The following is a 15,817-nucleotide window of genomic DNA, read 5'->3' as shown; positions in this document are numbered from 1 at the left end:
TTTATTTTTTTTCCAGTTTTGAAAATTATAATTCTGGAATAAAACTGATTTCTGCAAAAAAAACCCACAACAATTTTCTAAACTATCTGCACATTTAAAAATGCTATACTTGTTTTCACGTTGATTTTCTTGAAAAACTGGAATATATACTAAAGTTTCAAATGAAACAAAAACAAACATCACAGTTCATATATGTGAAATGAAACATTTTACATGTTCATACAATATATTTTCCAACTCCATTTATACTTGTAAACAATTACTTTAAGACTAATAGATTGGAATTATATGCATTTATAAAATTTAAAAAAAATTAAATTGTTTTATACATTTATAGTAGGAATGCTAAAATTTGGCTTGTTTTCCGAGATTGTCAGAAATATTTTATTTCAGTAGTTCCTCTCAATAATGCAATATACAACAAATACATTGCAATTTTCAAAGAACTTTTTAAAATCCTGTGTACAAACTCCAGCTAAAATCAACCCTAGACATTCCCCGCCCCACCCTATGCCTCCATATGTATATGTTTATTGGAAATTATTTTCCCCATAAACGAGTACAGTCCCTGGTCCTACATGTATGAATTTAGTAACTACTGATCAAAATGAATTAAAGTGCTCCACTTACAGTACTGATCCTTTCTGCATGCACAAACCACTTTCACGCAGAGGAATATAAATATATATACACATTGCCCAGTGGAAATAGAACATTAAAAAAACCAGCATGACAATTCAGGAAAGGGTAGCTGTTTGGGGAGAAAAAGGAACGGGGAAAACAACTGAACAGAAATCACAAATCAGGATGAAAAAGGGAAGAAATGGGGGGTGTGTGTGTGTGTCATATTTAGGTATTTAAAAAGGGCTAATTTTTTGGAAATCCCATTCTGAGAACCTTCCTTCCGCCTCTCCTTTTTTGAGTAGGCTTAACAGCTATTGAAAGCAAAGCAACTCTGATGCGTGACAAATAAGCCTGAGTGTTCTTTTTCACAAGCACCATCATCATCATTTTGCCTTTCAAAAGAGCAGCCCTGGTGCCTGGGCAATAACTGGCAGATATTCTGAAAGCAACTTACATCTGTCTGTGTTGTGCAGGTGTTTAACTCAAGCTGGTTTAGAGCCATCATCATCCCCTTTCCTTCCCGACTTTGCTGAATAAGAGTAACCGTCTTCAAAATGAAACTGAATTCAGGAACTAAAGTCAGCAAGTCCTCCCCTTTCCTGTTAAAAATAGTTTTCAATATGGGGAGGGTTCCAAAGAAACCCCCTTTATAGTTTTATTATGGTTTGATATAAAAACTAAATGTTAATTTAAAAAAAAATGTTATACTTATTTCTTGCCCAACTCTGATCCCAATGTAGTCATTTTAATTGTGTGGGGGATGGGAACATACAAATTCATTGTATCATTTCTGAACAGATTTAGTTTGGGAAGCTCTGGTCTAGCCTTCAGAGATATCCATGGCATGTAACATTCAGTTGTATGCTTTCTTCATTCCTACGTTACTCATCTAATAATTAATAGGTAATCATTTGGGGGAGAAATGTTCAGCACCTATTGGTAAATACATCACATTGTGCATAATATTCTTTTCATTTTCTAAAATCTACTTTCCACATAATGTAAAACATTTTCTGAAAAAAGGAAAAAACAATACCGGCCTCAGTGCTTTGGTTTTTATTTTTACATAGATGTATTCAGTGAAAAATATACAGGTCTCTACCTGTCTACACCTTAGAAGAAACAATGTAGGAATAGCTCTTCCCTCCATTTTCCTATCTAGTAGAATAGTGGTCTCCACCTTTTTGGTTTCACAGACCGGCAGTGGGAGGCTGAGATGGTTTCAAGCGCGCAACTTAATTCTGTACATGCACAAATAAAGCTTCATGTGCTCGCCTGCTGTTTGTGTCGCCCAGTTTCCAACGGGCTGAGGACTGGTACTAGTCTGCATCTAATCATACTGGCTTGGGAATTTTGGGAGTTGGAATCCATAAGTCTAAAAGTTGCCACGGTTGGGCACCTTTGCCCTAGAGAATCCTCAGCCTATAATGGCTAGTTAATCTTGTCAATGTCATTAGAATGTTCCTAGCAAGAAATAGTGAGACCAAAACCTGCTATTTGAGGCACTTTTAAGTTTTTCTATTCAAAATTTTAAAAATTGATGTGTTCTAATACAGGGGTCCCGAACTCCTGAGCTGCAGACTAGTACCAGTCCTCAGCCCGTTGGAAACTGGGCGACACAAACAGCAGGCGAGCACATGAAATTTTGAATAGAAAAACTTAAAAGTGCCTCAAATAGCAGGTTTTGGTCTCACTATTTCTTGCTAGGAACATTCTAATGACATTAACAAGATTAACTAGCCATTATAGGCTGAGGATTCTCTAGGGCAAAGGTGCCCAACCGTGGCAACTTTTAGACTTATGGATTCCAACTCCCAAAAATTGATACAGCACATGCAAATATCTGCTGATGAGTTCCCTGTAAATATTACTCTGAGCAGGATGTGATAGGCAACAAAGGAACTCTAAATATTATAGCAGTGCTTCATATTTGAAGGCAAGGAGACACTTTAGAGCAGGGGTGTCAAACTTGCAGCCACAGGCTGGCTGTGTCACACACTGGCCATGCACAGCCCCCGTTTAGCGAAGGGGAAAAAAGTCACGATACATCATGTGATGACGTGATGTCACGTGTTTGATACCTGTGCTTTAGAGTGTGTACATAGCATTCCTTACACCAAACCTATCTATTCCTGCGATTCTACTATAACTGGTGCACCACTCCAATCCCAGGAAAAGATACAACTTCCTGAAGGAGTTGCAGATAATATGTTTTTGCTTTCAGATGCAGGCATCGCAGGACCATATAAAATATAGTTGAGAAAATTGGTATTCCAATTGCAGGGAAGGCATAGAAGCTGAGTGGAAGAGTCTACATCTACGTGATGCCCTCGTCCACATTTACCTTATAGTCAATAATAAAATTATGATACATTTATGAATTTTCAGTTGTTAAAAAAACCCTCTTTGTAATTTTTATTTTTGCCTTTATATTTACAGTGCATGTATCCTGTTCCCCCAAAATAAGAAATCCCTTATAATAAGCCTAATCAGGCTTTTGAGCGCATGGCAATAAGGCCAAGCACTTATTTCAGGGTTCAAAAAAATATAAGACAGGTCTTCTTTTCAGGGAAACATGGTATATACTAATGAAAATACAGATAGGAAAGGACACCAGCTCCATTTTTAAAAAGTGCAGATACAAGTGATGGAAGAATTTCAAAGTGTAAATTTGCGTTCGGAAGACAGGGAAACTGTCTTTGCAAACCTCTTCCATTATCATGACATGGATGCGTCCGTGACATCTTCAGCGGCAGAGCTGGATATGAAACCAACTTTATCAAGAGGTGAATTATGTTGCTGTATCAATGTGCTGGGTGGAAATTTCAGTCCCACGTCACTTTTAGTTATGCCACAATGTGCAACTATTTGGGGGAAGTTGAAAATCTACACTTCATTATAAAACCATGTAGCAGTTGAAAGCTTTCTAATTTTAATGCTCAAGACTATGAATAACAAGAGAATATATTTGTGCTTATCAGAAACCAACTGAGAGGTCTTTTTAAGGCACATAAATTGCTGCTCAGTGACAGCATAGAAATTAGATGAAGTTGTGAACGATAACACCACCAATTTGTTTATATAAGTTCTGTATTTAAGGTTGTTTTTAATGCAAAAAAATAAACCAAAATTACTTGATTGTATCAACATAGGAGGGAATTGCTTCCGATGCCAGCAGCAGGCAGATATAGATCTCAGTCCAGGCTCCACTTTGTTGACACATCTGGAGATGTCTGTTCCAATCTGAGGGCATCGGTTGTTGATTTTGTGTGAACAGAACTAGTTGGCCAATATTTTGAATTTGGTTCCATAACACCAGCAGTTATAAAATTAAATTCCTAAGCCCATTTGCATTTTTTCTTTTCATCCATTAAACCTTTTATATTTAAGAGTTGCTGTTGGGCTTCTTCCAATCCTCGTTCCGTCTCTAATTTATTCAGTATCTATAAGAACAAAGGAATGTATGCTTATTTTGCTTATTTAAAAAAAAAAACATTTCCCCCCCCCATGTTAAAAAGTAAGCCCTGCTTTAGTACTCATTCCTTCTAAAGCCAGGCTATTTTTGCATCTTCCTTTGCAAGTTATTATTAATCAAAGGATGAACACTTCTGTTGGCACTAGCAACCTCAATTAAAGTCACAAGTGTTTCTGTAAATACAGCTTGCATAGCAAAAGCAGAAAAACTCCATTAATAATCAAGAGGAATCAATTATCCAAGTATAAAAACTGGCATATTGAGTGCTAAAACATTTTCATTACCTGCCAGCCTGCAAGTAAAACATGCTTTTGAGATCATGAAAAAAATGTGATATTCAGTTTGTTTGGAAACTAACTAGATTAAGTCAATCTAGTTAATCTACCTCATATGCATTGACTTCTGTGTTTTATTTATAGAAATCATAGTTTTCCATAAAATAAGATTTGTTTCTAAAAGGTTGCACACAACAAAGAAGACAGCAACGGCCAGGAGGCAAAAGAATGCAAAATCCAAAGAAACTCAGGATTCTCCTAAATTAAATTTTGGCACTTATTAAATCTTAGTAAAGGGGTGGGTAACTTTTCTACTGGGCATGGCTTTGCCAAACTACAGGTTGCTTTCTTCATTTCACCCACCCCTCCACAGCCTGATGATCTTATTAGCCAGCCTGTGAAAAACAATGTCAGTAGGGAAACAGCACTGGCCGTAAGAATAAAATGCAAGGTGCCTGGGGTAGAATAGAAAATAGAGGAGTGGAATGTAATGGAATGGAATGGAATAGGAATATATGTAGATATAGATATAGAAATAGGGTATAGGGACTCAGTCATTATAAAGATCACAACCTATTGCTTCAGGGCCATTAATCCATATGAGTTAAATTAAAGGGACAATTTATTCATTTCCAGTTACTTTCTGTCCAGTTCCTCTCCCCCATTCCCCTGTCCTAAGTAGAAAGGCAGAGATAAGTATTGGCGGAGTACCAGTGCAGACACCTGGGGTCAAACAGGAATTTTAGAGTTGAAAATTGCCCATATATATCATGTGCATTGCTAATACAGTAACCACTTTCTTCCCTAATTGGAATGTTCCTGAGCCATTCTATGGCTATGCCAGTCAGTAGCCCACAACTAGCCATGCTAGATGATTGGGACTCTTACCTTATCAAAGTATCTTGCTATATATTGGTAAATTTTATTCAAGGCCTCAGCCTCATTAAACTCATTTTCATGTTTCTAAAAAAAAAGAGGAAGTTTGAGGAACTGTTTATATTTAAAGATACCATTATTATCCATAGCACATAAAATGGTAAATAATAATTACAAGTAAACATAGAAAGAACAAAGGAAAATATTACTGGAACCTTTCATATGTGTCTAAATAAATCCATTAATGGGAATTGCCCTTTAAATACAGTAAGACACAGCTCCATTTACAATATATGTTTAAGTTCCAACTATAGCAGAAATAATAGACAGATACCTGTGATTCCAGAATTAAAAATTCTTCCAAGTCTGCTCTAGGCAGTGGAGGCAAATCCTTTATTGCTTTATAGAAAGCTTTAACTTCCTCTTTATAAAGTGGTATATCCTTAGCATACAGAAGTTTATTTGTTGGTGCTTCCTTTGAGGAGGAGGAAGAAAAGACATGTTGTAAAAGTTAGCAAGATGCCTCATTTGTTAGTGAAACCCCTGTGTGGTCAAAATTAGGGAACAATCAGTTCTGGTCATCAGTCATACCAGGCAATCTTGGTGAACATAATAGACTATTTGCAGGTTTACAACCATTCTCTGAATCCCTGAGTACAACATTTTAGGAAAAGTGTCTTATGGGACATCAGGGTCACCAGCGTCATTGGAAGGTAGTCTTCCAGCCAGAACAGCAGGCAAATACATGTCTGGTTCTTGCCAGGTGCACCAAAACTTTCCTAGGAACAGTGACGGAAGAATTGGGGAGCTCAGAAAGCTAGCATGGGGTCCTTTTCAGGACACAAAGGAATGATAGGGCAGTTCCTCAGCCCTAGAAGAGAAAGGGACTTTTGCATCTGATCCCAACTTCTGATAGTGTCTCCCCCCACATTTGTGCTCTGGGCACCCTCCTGCCTATAAGTCCTTTCTTATAAAAGGGAACTTTGCTTGTGCTAAATGTAGCCCTTTCTCAAATTTATCATCATAAGATTTGAGAGCAATTCATGGAAAATGATCACAGTTTTCTGGTAATTAGGAAAAATTAATAATTTGTTCACACAAACTGGGCCAAACTGGCTAGATAGCATCCCGAGTGATCCTAGTCTAGCAGCCATCGTATCAAAAAGCTAGGTAAGTGCTTGTGAAGCTACTACATTTCTCTCTGCAGGTTATGAAGCTATTCTAAAAAAAAAACTACGGACATAGTAGATGTGAAACTATGCTCCCAAAAGAATGTGGACATGGCTCAGGAAATATTTTTTCAGTGAGTTACATTTAAAGATGAAATGACCATTTTCAATAGGAATAGTGCAGCACTTGGAAGACTGTAATCCTGTTAAATCACTTATCTGAGGTTAGTTCTAGACAACTTAACAGGACTTACTTTTTAATCCTAGGCTCTCTCTCAGCTTGGTTGTTCGCAAAATCCACACTAAGTAGTATACATGATGCTACCTAGTTGGGTAATGAAATGTCTGCAAACAAACAATCAAACTCAGAGAGCACCAAGAATTTCTTAGTCAGGCTAAGCCCAAGAATGACAAAGATCAATTCAGCCAGAGTTCAGTTGTTTATATGCTTACACACAACAGACAGAATCTTGCTAAATTGAACCCTTACTACTATTATGCTAACAAGAGATGCTAGGGAGTGACTATCCTAGCTCAGTGGTGAAATTCAATTTTTTTTACTACTGGTTCTGTGGGCGTAGCTTGGCGGGCGTGGTGTGGCTTGATGGGCGTGGCAGAGGAAGGATACTGCAAAATTCCATTCCCACTCCACTCCAGGGGAAGGATACTGCAAAATCCTCATTCCCACTCCACTCTGGGACCAGCCAGAGGTGGTATTTGCCAGTTCTCCAAACTACTCAAAATTTCTGCTACCTGTTCTCCAGAACCTGCTGGATTTCACCCCTGTCCTAACTCTGTTCTTCTGTCTCCTATCCAGTTTCAGACCGGGCTGCCTCTTGTCTCCCCACCTCCCATTCTGAATATGCTCCCTCCTTCCTGGGAAACTTAAAAAAGAGACTCTTGGTATGCATGAAAAATAAGACGCTACCTTTCCCAAATGTTGCTCTGACAGAGAAAATGCATCCATAAATGCTTGTGCAATGACTGACAGGCAGCCATCTATATGTGGAGTCTTTTTAATATCAAAGACAAATTGAGGATTCTTCAGAATATTCACCCAGAATCGAAGAGGCAGACTAGACAAAAAAGGTATTAAAAAAAGTTATATTGAAATAAATATAAATCCTTCATAGAAAAATATAGCAAATATTTATTGTAAAAAAACACTAAACAAAAGTAACATAAAAATAATTTTACTGTCAATTGATGAATACATTTTCAATATGCCCTCCAGTGGCAATAATTTCTGAAATTGTTGTGTGTATGCATGCATATATGTATGTATTCAGTCCACACAATTTCTTTAGGATTCTGGATGGCTTACAAATTTAAAAAAAAGAGTAATATTAGAGATACAAGTAAAAAGGGACCATGGCTGACAGAAGAACAATGCATCCAGCTATTCAGCAAACACAATTAACATAAAGAAAGGCTTTGGGGAACAACCATGTTTTTAAAAGCTTTGTAGATTTTTAAAAGTTGCCAAGGGTGATTGCTCCCTGAATGATTGGGAAGATGTTCCAAAGCCCAGGCACTGCAACAGAATAGCATGCTTCTCAGTCCCACAAGATGGCACTGTTTAATCTTTGGGGCTCAAAGTGCACCCACGTTGCTTGTTCACACTGGATGGGCAGAACCAATTGGAGATAAGCAGCCTCTCAGAAAGCCAGGCCTAAGCCAGGCCAAGTACTTTTTTCCACTTCTGCATTCTTGAAACTGGCTTCTGGATGATTTTTAAAGATGGTCCAATCCAGAGCATGTTATAATAAGCTAATTGTGAAATGACTGGTTGGTAAGTGACTATCTGAAGGGCCTCATAGTTCAGGAAACTGGTGCATTGGAGATTCTTGAAGCAGGAACTGAGACTCCAGGAGGAACTCCAGATTTCACACGGTCTCAAATGAGGAAGTACATCCCACTGCAAGTTAGTATATTGGGGGAGGGGCTTGAGTAAACATAGCCACTTGGTCTTCTCATGACTGAGACCATTTACTCCATCCATCTCCATATAGCCTGCAGGCATTAGGCTAGGACTTTAATGGTGTCACTTTGCCAATCCAGAGTCAATATATAACTGGATATCACCATTAGAGTGATAATACCCGACCTCAAACTGACAGTTGACCTTACCCAGCAGTTTTATGTATATGTTAAACATGAGCATTTCATGTATTATAGAATGGAAGAGAGCCTGTAGTACCTAACGAGTCCTTCCCAATTAACATCAGTTGATACTAGCTGCGGAGAAAATCTGGCTGAGCTAATAGGCTTGTTCACTTCCTAAGGAGTCACAGAATCAAATTCACTCTAAATAATCCCCCACAACTACAACTTTATCTGCCAAAAAGCAAGAATATTCTATATGCTGCCAAGTTACAGTGGGCACATAAATTACCTGTTGGTTTTCCATATATGAACCACATCAGGATCTGTAATTTTTTTATTTTCAGCCTGAGCATCCAGAAAATCAAAAAAATATTTAATAGCAACTGGGGCTTTATTGTTGGGCAAATTCCAAATGCTTCTAAAGAGCTTTTCAACAGTTGAGTGGATAGCAACCTGTGACAAAACAAAAAAGTATTTTATTACTGTGTTTGTGTTTGTGTGTCTGTATGTTCATCTAGGAAGATTAACACAATATATGTGATTTTCCTCAATCACCATTCCCACAAATACTTTATCCTCACAATCATTTGATAAGTGTCATGAATGTAGCCCTTCTTAGAGCTCCTCTATGTGTAACTGAGGCTCCATTGAGTCTGAATTTATGTAAGTCAAAGAGGAAGCCTTCTTATATATATGGATGTACACAATCATGATTTAGTGCCTAATTATATGTACTTAATGAGGTCAATATTCAATTATATGTAAAGCATTTCCAAAATACTGTTGCTTTACATATGAAATAGGAAGTTTTGTCACATATTCCTTTCCCCAGTGCTTTTTAGCCTTCACGTGCAAGCAAGTATTTTGTAAGGTAACAGAATATACACTGAATAATTTAGCATTATATCATTATTTTACGATTAGAAATAAAACCTTGGAGTCACCTTAGTAGAGAGAAGTTTAGTGAGATACATTTCTTTGACTTTAAATTTTTGTTTTCCTTTATTTTTTGCAGTCTGTGTTTCTTTGGCCGCTTCTGCATCTGGTAATATCTATAAGAAAGGTTTACACAGATGTTCATGGAAATGCTGCAATTAAGGAGCTAAACAAATGACTAATTACTAGGTATTAAGCTGACTTACCAGATGGCAATAGTCCTCAGAATATTCTCCATCTGGTCAACATGGTGAAGAGGGGGGAAAAAGGGTAAACTGAATGCACACATAAAGATCAAGCTATGACCTAGAAAGTAGGCTGATGCTCAGGAAAAATGCACTGAAACATGCATGGTTAGCTAAATTTATTCTTATTCAGATTACTGCCAATGTAGATGGTAAACTCTTTAATCATGGTAGTCCTTTCTATTAACTGGTACAATTAATATATAAGTGGAAATAGATGCTTGATTACAAATATCAGAAAATAGTAATCCCAACATCTGGAAGGAGTAAATGTTTACTCAATTGGTTTTCAATTAGTTTTTCAAAATTGGGTTTGCCAGGACTTTTATGAATTGATTTTTGCAAGGTATGAAGTATTCAATTTGTCTTTCATTTTGTTTGATTTGGAGAGAATTGAAATCCTGGACTGGGCAAATGAGCTTCTTAAAATCATACAGCTGCCCAATATTGAGAACAGAATATTTAATTTTTCTTCAGTTAAATAATTTTAGTTCTTTTCATATTACTATATATCTAAAATTAGTTCTATATTCTCAGTTCATATGAACTCCTGAATTATAATTCAATTATAATTTAAAGAATTACCACAAACTTAAAATTTCAAAAATCCAATATATTATATAAATATGTTATTTGTTTTACCAGCTGATATATCTTGACACTTCTTAAATACTTTCATTGTTGCTCCATCTGAAATCTGAAATCATACAATAAATCATCTTTCTTACTTTTCTTGAAATCTGTATCAAATTGTCATACTTTACATATGTTCTGTATTGGGGTGAAATTAAAAAATTTCCCGTACTTTTTTTAAACAAATAAACAAAAAACATATTGAGTTGAAACCAGAAATATTTCTGTTAGGACTTTTACTGGAAATCTATAATAAAGAGAATGTATATTTAAAAAAAAAAAATTTCCCGTACTGATGGTTTGGGCATGGTTTGTTGGGGGGAGATCATATGACTGGGTGGGCATGGCCAACTCAACATCACTCACATCAAGGGGCTCCTCACCCGCCCCGCCCTTCCTTGTCGAGAATGGCAGGAAAATGGGGAGGGGAATATTCCTGCCTACCATCCTTCTCTCAGTCTGTGCTGAGATTGAGGAATGGATGACAGGTAGGAAAATCCTCTTCCCCATTTTCCTGCCTTTCACAAAAATGGCTCCATTTCAGCTGCTCCCCCCCCGTCCCCCTCCCTCCTGGAGACTACCTTAAAAGGGACAGGCTGCAGCAGCTCCGTTGTGAATGGAGGGAGAAAAGTTAGCATTCTCTCTGCTGCGTTTAACATTGAATTCTGTGAAATATCGAGCAGCCAAAATAGATGGGCAGCGACCGGCCAGACGTGGGTGGGGCCAAGGAGGGATAATTACTACCGGTTTGGCGAACTGATGCCCATAATCCCTAGCGGTTCGCCCGAACCAGTCCGAATTGGTAGGATTTTATCCCTGCTCTCTATGTTAACAAAATGAAAATGCATGTTATAAATTAACATCTGCCTAATACTCCCCTAACAAAGGCAAATTTTCAACAAATTTGAATGTTTATTCTTACCCCATAATGGCCTATGGTGTTCAGCTTAGTAACTCCATTTTCCAAAATCACAGAGGAACCGTCTACATCCAGAAGTTCTTTTGCTTGGGAACCTGATTCAAGAGCTGACAACACAAATAAAATAGTTAATCTGCGCTTAGTTTTAAAAAGGTAAGAGTGGCCTTTTCCTGCTAAATTAAAACAGTATATTATGTGAAGCAAATATTATGCTTTTTGTATAGTATTGTTTATTTTGTATGGTTCACATAAAAGCTGTTGCTTGCAATTATATCACATTTCTTTCCTAGTCATTTCTTTACTTTCTCCCAAATTCTTGATCACAGTGTGCTATTGTCACTGCCGAAAGGGATATTACCAGTACATATTCTAGGTCAACAAAAATTGCTACACTAATTGTAGCATCATTCTAACACACTATTTGTGGCCAATGCTACATACTTGCTCACTGATGCAATTTAGAATTTTTATGATGGGATCAATTTTATTTGATTTTTATCACTTTTCACTTCTCTGTAACAACCTGGACGGCTAGTAACTTTAAAAAAACATACTGTAAAAAATAAAGTTCAGAACCAACAATGTATTAAATCCTAGCATGATAACTGAGTAAAGCTCAACACCTCATGGACTCCAACTAACCTGCCAGCCCCCATACCTGAAATCAAATCCCAACCTTAAAACTTTCTGACAAGTCAGCCGGGTCATGGTCAGTCTAATCTCTATGGCTGCAATAGAAAAGGATCACTTTCTGAGTCCTGCAAGATGACCGTCTGTAACTGATGGGACTCACAACGTGCAGATCTACAAATAAAGTTCCAGACTGTGGAGCTTTATTTGTTTGTTTGTTCAATTTATATAGCCTCTCCCCCCACCCAAGACACACTTGTTATAGCTGACAATCAGCACCTTGAATTGTATCTGAAAGCACTCAGCAAAAAGCCACAAATGTATTTACAAAAAAAAATCCAAGACATATTCAGGTAATAAATTATACTAAATAATTTCAATAGGTTAATCTTATAGTTCATATGTTAAATAGAGAAATAATAATTTTTAGTTTTTTAAAATGCAAACAATACTATTAAAAGTATATAATAAAAACAATTATACAGTTGTGGAGAAACAAAAACAGAAAGCTATTTTTGAATTTATAACTAGTATAGCACTATTAGTATCTTACTCAGGCCCATTTCTCTTAGCTGGAGACCATAGAGGGATCCGTTCTTGTTCAGAAAGGCCTGTAAGATCTTCTCTTTGGCCTGTCCAATGGTGTCACAATCCAATATTTTAACTTGGATATTCTGAGTAGCGCCACTGGATTCATTTTCTTGGATATTTTCAAATACAACATTTAATACCTAGAAAAATGTGAATATTAATTCAAAGTGACTTTAAAGTTGAAACTGGATAGAAAATGCACATAATAAGGATTATGCACATAACAGGAAAGAGAGCATTCACTGATTACTAAAATATTATCATACTTCACATTTGTTTCTCTTGGATGAACCTCCAAATGCATATTCTTCTTTCCTCAGATACATACACAATGAACAACCTTCACACACAATCTTTCCCTGTTTCCTTTCTTTATTACTTCTATATCCTATCACTGCTTGCCCAATGTTTTCATTCTGACAAGGGTCTCCCTCTTTCCATAATTCATTCTCTGCCATTCTTTTTCCTATATGGTCCAGTCTAAACTCCATAAAATTCACTATCTCCAAGCTTTCGAGTAGTATTTATGGCTAGTATTTATATCCTGTAGTATTTATTTAGGGTAGTACTTATTAACCTGTACTTCAGTAATTCAAGGTAACAGATAACAGTTTGCTGAGATTTACTTTATAATCTACAGCTAAAGAAAAAAAAACAATCACCAGGGCTTTTTACAGACACATAGGAAGTAATCCATGGGCTTTTTAGAATTCCGATCATACTGCCCATCTTCAGACTAAACTACAACTTGGCCTTACGCTGTACAAATACAAACCTGCTCTTCCCTTGTCTCACTTTCTTTTCCTTTGTGCTTATTTTTCTAAATAAGTGGCTTAGAAAAGCAATTTCACAGAAAACCCATAATATTTGATACTATCCTGTCAAACCTCTCAGGAGCTGATCTTTTCCACATGAAGAAAATGAGCATCAGGTGGTACAACTGAGATGGAACAAACTATCAGAATAGTTTTTGCATTCTCCCACAGCTCTGAACTATTTAGATAAGCTTGAGCATATTGGAAGGGAACTGTTTATAACACCACAAAAACTATGGAAACATAAATAGCTCTCCTTCTTTAATTTCCAATACTATGCTTTCCCTCTTACCATTCACAGAGATAAATGTCATGTCACATTTTTCAGTGATGTAGTAACTTTGAACAGTCACCAAATGAACTGTTGTATGTCGAGGACTACCTATGTAATCTAGTGTATGTAGTACAAGCAACCCTGCATCCTTAATAAGAAGGATGGTATTATATACATGTTTTTTTTTTATTGAAAAAGTTTTAAAAAACAAAAACATTTTCCCCCCTTTTCCCCCCCTCCCTCCCAGAAAACCCCTTCCCCTCCTCCCCGCTTCCCGGTAAATCACAAGGTATTGTTATACATAAACCAAACATATAATAAAATTTTCCCTTCTAATCCAATTAACCTCATCCAAATCTTTTCATCTCCCAACCCCTTCCCCATTACATAAAATAATACTTCCTAATTATTCAAAGGCAATCTGATATTTCTTAATCTGATATCTGTTTTGTAGATAATCAATCCATTTTTTCCATTCAATTAAATATCTTTCCTGCGTATTGTCTTTTAAAAAAGCTGAGATTTTAGCCATCTCAGCCAAATTAATGACTTTCAATATCCATTCTTCTATTGTAGGTACCTCTTCTTTCTTCCAGTATTGTCCAATCAACAGTCTTGCTGCTGTTATTAAATTCAGAATCAATTTAGTCTCAATCCCTGTACAATCCGTTATAATTCCCAAAAGGAAAAATTGTGGCAGGAACTTTATCTTCTTCTTCAGTACATTTTGAATAATCCACCAAATTCTTATCCAAAAGGCCTTAATTTTCTTGCAAGTCCACCAAATATGAAAATATGTAGCGTCATCACAATCACACCTCCAACATTTCGCTTGGATATTAGGATACATACATGATAATTTTTTGGGATCTAAGTGCCATCTATAAAACATCTTATAAAAATTTTCCCTTAAATTCTGTGCTTGTGTAAACTTAACATTTCTAACCCAGATTTTCTCCCATGTTTCCAACATTATTGGTTCCTGAATATTCTGTGCCCATTTTATCATACAGTCCTTTACCAAATCCTTTTCCGAATCTATTTCAAGCAACACATTATACAATCTCTTTATATGCTCCTGGGTCTGATCTCTAATTTGCTTTATTAAATTTTCCTCCCTTTGCATTATACCAATTTTTTGATCTTCTTTCCATCTAGCACTTATTTGCCCATATTGAAAGGTATTATGTACATGTTTTGAAAGTTGCTTCCTGTTGTGGGTGGTGCAAACCACTAAGCATAGTTTCAGAAACAGAATGATAAGTAATTCCACTGAGCTTTATGCTACCTCCAACCTATATATACAGCCATGCGTTGATTGTGTTGCGATACTTATTGCCACAAAGACAGGATTGAAAAGATGAAACAAATACTTGGAGGAAATTTTATCGAATGGAACTTTTTTCAATTTTCTGGGGCTAATTCATCTTCAACAAAAAATATAAAAATAATATAATAATTATTTGCCCATTTCCATAACTAGATGAATAGATACTAAGGCATATAAAACATCTGTCAATTAAATTAGGTTAAAGAGTCAGCCTTTTTTGGCACTGAATCGTGATTTTTGAATACATTATGCCAGGGGTGTCCAAACCTGGCAACTTTAAGACTTTGCTGGCTGAGGAATTCTGGGAGTTGAAGTCCACAAGTCTTAAAGTTGCCAAGTTTGGACACCCCTGCATTATGCAAAGCCTTTGTTGGAATATATGCTTCTTTCATAAAAACTGTCCTGGTTCCAGTCATAAAGTCATTAGGTAACATACCACTGTCCTGAATTCAGGTGCTTGCCACAGTAACCAGTCTTCATTTAGTGTGTATAGGGCCTTGCAAGATATTACATCCACAGGACCCTTGATAATCCTTTGATTTAAAGTGGTTACAAGTAAAAAGAACGGTTCCCCAACTGTTTCCTATGAAAGAAAATGAAACACAGTTATTGTCTTTTGTTGCATTCTTTGCAATTGTTTAATGAATGTGCTGCAAAAAAGAAGGGAAGGGGAAGTATGCCCTAGTTGTAGTTCAAATCTGTTTTGAAAAATATGCATTTTCAATTCACACAAAACTTTGAAACCAAGCTATTTCTTTGAATCTATATTTGGCATATGAATGCTGAAAAGCTGTAACGAATATGATACTTACATTGCCTTACACAATGTAAGCCGCCCCGAGTCTTCGGAGAAGGGCGGGATATAAATTCAAATAAAATAAATACTGTATGTAATGAATTAAATTAATATGCATCTGAT

General features: G+C 36.5%; 1 protein-coding gene across 5 annotated transcripts in view; it reads right to left on the bottom strand.

Annotated features, from left to right (window-relative positions):
- Positions 1-2,389: 2,389 nt before the first annotated feature.
- PLXNC1 (plexin C1) overlaps positions 2,390-15,817 on the bottom strand; it is a 65,961-nt gene continuing 52,533 nt past the window's right edge. For all 5 annotated transcript variants that reach the window (XM_058191019.1, XM_058191020.1, XM_058191021.1 and 2 more), the window contains 11 exons: positions 15,335-15,481; positions 12,442-12,619; positions 11,262-11,365; positions 10,349-10,403; positions 9,668-9,699; positions 9,470-9,577; positions 8,815-8,978; positions 7,348-7,495; positions 5,585-5,725; positions 5,263-5,337; positions 2,390-4,067 (listed from right to left, as the gene is read on the bottom strand). In XM_058191019.1, the coding sequence (XP_058047002.1) occupies positions 3,963-4,067; positions 5,263-5,337; positions 5,585-5,725; positions 7,348-7,495; positions 8,815-8,978; positions 9,470-9,577; positions 9,668-9,699; positions 10,349-10,403; positions 11,262-11,365; positions 12,442-12,619; positions 15,335-15,481 (1,257 nt within the window). In that variant the 3' untranslated portion in view covers positions 2,390-3,962. The remainder of the gene's footprint in view (positions 4,068-5,262; positions 5,338-5,584; positions 5,726-7,347; positions 7,496-8,814; positions 8,979-9,469; positions 9,578-9,667; positions 9,700-10,348; positions 10,404-11,261; positions 11,366-12,441; positions 12,620-15,334; positions 15,482-15,817) is intronic.

The sequence above is a fragment of the Ahaetulla prasina genome, chromosome 7 (genome assembly GCF_028640845.1).
Source record: "Ahaetulla prasina isolate Xishuangbanna chromosome 7, ASM2864084v1, whole genome shotgun sequence".
Classification (NCBI taxonomy): Eukaryota; Metazoa; Chordata; class Lepidosauria; order Squamata; family Colubridae; genus Ahaetulla; species Ahaetulla prasina.
Note: the sequence above shows the minus strand (reverse complement) of the source record. Positions and strands in the feature narration are given on the sequence as shown.